The 2,126-nt window shown below is 61.4% G+C and overlaps 1 protein-coding gene across 1 annotated transcript; it reads left to right on the plus strand.

Annotated features, from left to right (window-relative positions):
• Positions 1-566: 566 nt before the first annotated feature.
• LOC138363157 (uncharacterized) lies at positions 567-1,625 on the plus strand. The gene has a single exon (XM_069322153.1). It carries the CDS (start codon positions 567-569, stop codon positions 1,623-1,625), a length of 1,059 nt encoding a protein of 352 aa, XP_069178254.1.
• The last annotated feature ends 501 nt before the right edge of the window (positions 1,626-2,126 follow it).

The following is a 2,126-nucleotide window of genomic DNA, read 5'->3' on the forward strand; positions in this document are numbered from 1 at the left end:
CGAAACAGAGAGATCAATGATTCTAACACGGATCCTGTCGACTGTCAGGTCTTCATAAGTAGCTAGACTGTACCTGACAGTCGAAAATGCGTTACAGTTTTTTTCTTTACTGTTCAATGTGGTTTTTTCCGCACACACTAAAATTTTGATATAGATTTATAATTCGATGATTCATTTGGCAATTATTATGACTTTTTCTTGTGGAAATGAATAATGTACTTATTTGTATTGTAAATTAAACTAATCATAGTTTCAACGACATAGAATAGATGTGGTGGTAGCGACGCCTGGGTGTCGTGGCGCCCAGACACGACCACAACAAACAATGGCTTCCGTTATATAAATCTTCCCGCGGGCGACGCTCAAAGACCGTCACCTCGCGCCTAGTTCCTCCGCCATTCAAGAATCTTTGACGATGAATTGAAAAAGAAAATTGTATTTCTAATTTGCATTGTACTGTGAATCGGCTGTCTATCTACGCCGGAAATTTTTATTCATGCTCGCTGAAGGGCGTCGAGGGCGTTTCTGGCAGCAACAATCATCATTTACTCATCAGAGTTGTAAACATGAGTCACGGCCAGGTGACGGGGTCCACCAGTACCCTGACCCACGGCCTGGTGACGGGGTCCACCAGTACCCTGACCCACGGCCAGGTGACGGGGTCCACCAGTACCCTGACCCACGGCCGGGTGACGGGGTCCACCAGTACCCTGACCCACGGCCAGGTGACGGGGTCCACCAGTACCCTGACCCACGGCCAGGTGACGGGGTCCACCAGTACCCTGACCCACGTCCAGGTGACGGGTTCCACCAGTACCCTGACCCACGGCCTGGTGACGGGGTCCACCAGTACCCTGACCCACGGCCAGGTGACGGGGTCCACCAGTACCCCGACCCACGGCCAGGTGACGGGGTCCACCAGTACCCTGACCCACGTCCAGGTGACGGGGTCCACCAGTACCCTGACCCACGGCCAGGTGACGGGGTCCACCAGTACCCTGACCCACGGCCAGGTGACGGGGTCCACCAGTACCCTGACCCACGGCCAGGTGACGGGGTCCACCAGTACCCTGACCCACGGCCAGGTGACGGGGTCCACCAGTACCCTGACCCACGGCCGGGTGACGGGGTCCACCAGTACCCTGACCCACGGCCTGGTGACGGGGTCCACCAGTACCCTGACCCACGGCCTGGTGACGGGGTCCACCAGTACCCTGACCCACGGCCAGGTGACGGGGTCCACCAGTACCCTGACCCACGGCCAGGTGACGGGGTCCACCAATACCCTGACCCACGGCCAGATGACGGGGTCCACCAGTACCCTGACCCACGGCCAGGTGACGGGGTCCACCAGTACCCTGACCCACGGCCTGGTGACGGGGTCCACCAGTACCCTGACCCACGGCCAGGTGACGGGGTCCACCAGTACCCTGACCCACGGCCAGGTGACGGGGTCCACCAGTACCCTGACCCACGGCCAGGTGACGGGGTCCACCAGTACCCTGACCCACGGCCAGGTGACGGGGTCCACCAGTACCCTGACCCACGGCCAGGTGACGGGGTCCACCAGTACCCTGACCCACGGCCTGGTGACGGGGTCCACCAGTACCCTGACCCACGGCTAGGTGACGGGGTCCACCAGTACCCTGACCCACGGCCTGGTGACGGGGTCCACCAGTACCCTGACCCACGGCCAGGTGACGGGGTCCACCAGTACCCTGACCCACGGCCTGGTGACGGGGTCCACCAGTACCCTGACCCACGGCCAGGTGACGGGGTCCACCAGTACCCTGACCCACGGCCTGGTGACGGGGTCCACCAGTACCCTGACCCACGGCCAGGTGACGGGGTTCACCAGTACCCTGACCCACGGCCAGGTGACGGGGTCCACCAGTACCCTGACCCACGGCCTGGTGACGGGGTCCACCAGTACCCTGACCCACGGCCAGGTGACGGGGTCCACCAGTACCCTGACCCACGGCCAGGTGACGGGGTCCACCAGTACCCTGACCCACGGCCTGGTGACGGGGTCCACCAGTACCCTGACCCACGGCCAGGTGACGGGGTCCACCAGTACCCTGACCCACGGCCAGGTGACGGGGTCCACCAGTACCCTGACCCACGGC

This window comes from Procambarus clarkii, chromosome 1, assembly GCF_040958095.1.
Source record: "Procambarus clarkii isolate CNS0578487 chromosome 1, FALCON_Pclarkii_2.0, whole genome shotgun sequence".
Taxonomy (NCBI): Eukaryota; Metazoa; Arthropoda; class Malacostraca; order Decapoda; family Cambaridae; genus Procambarus; species Procambarus clarkii.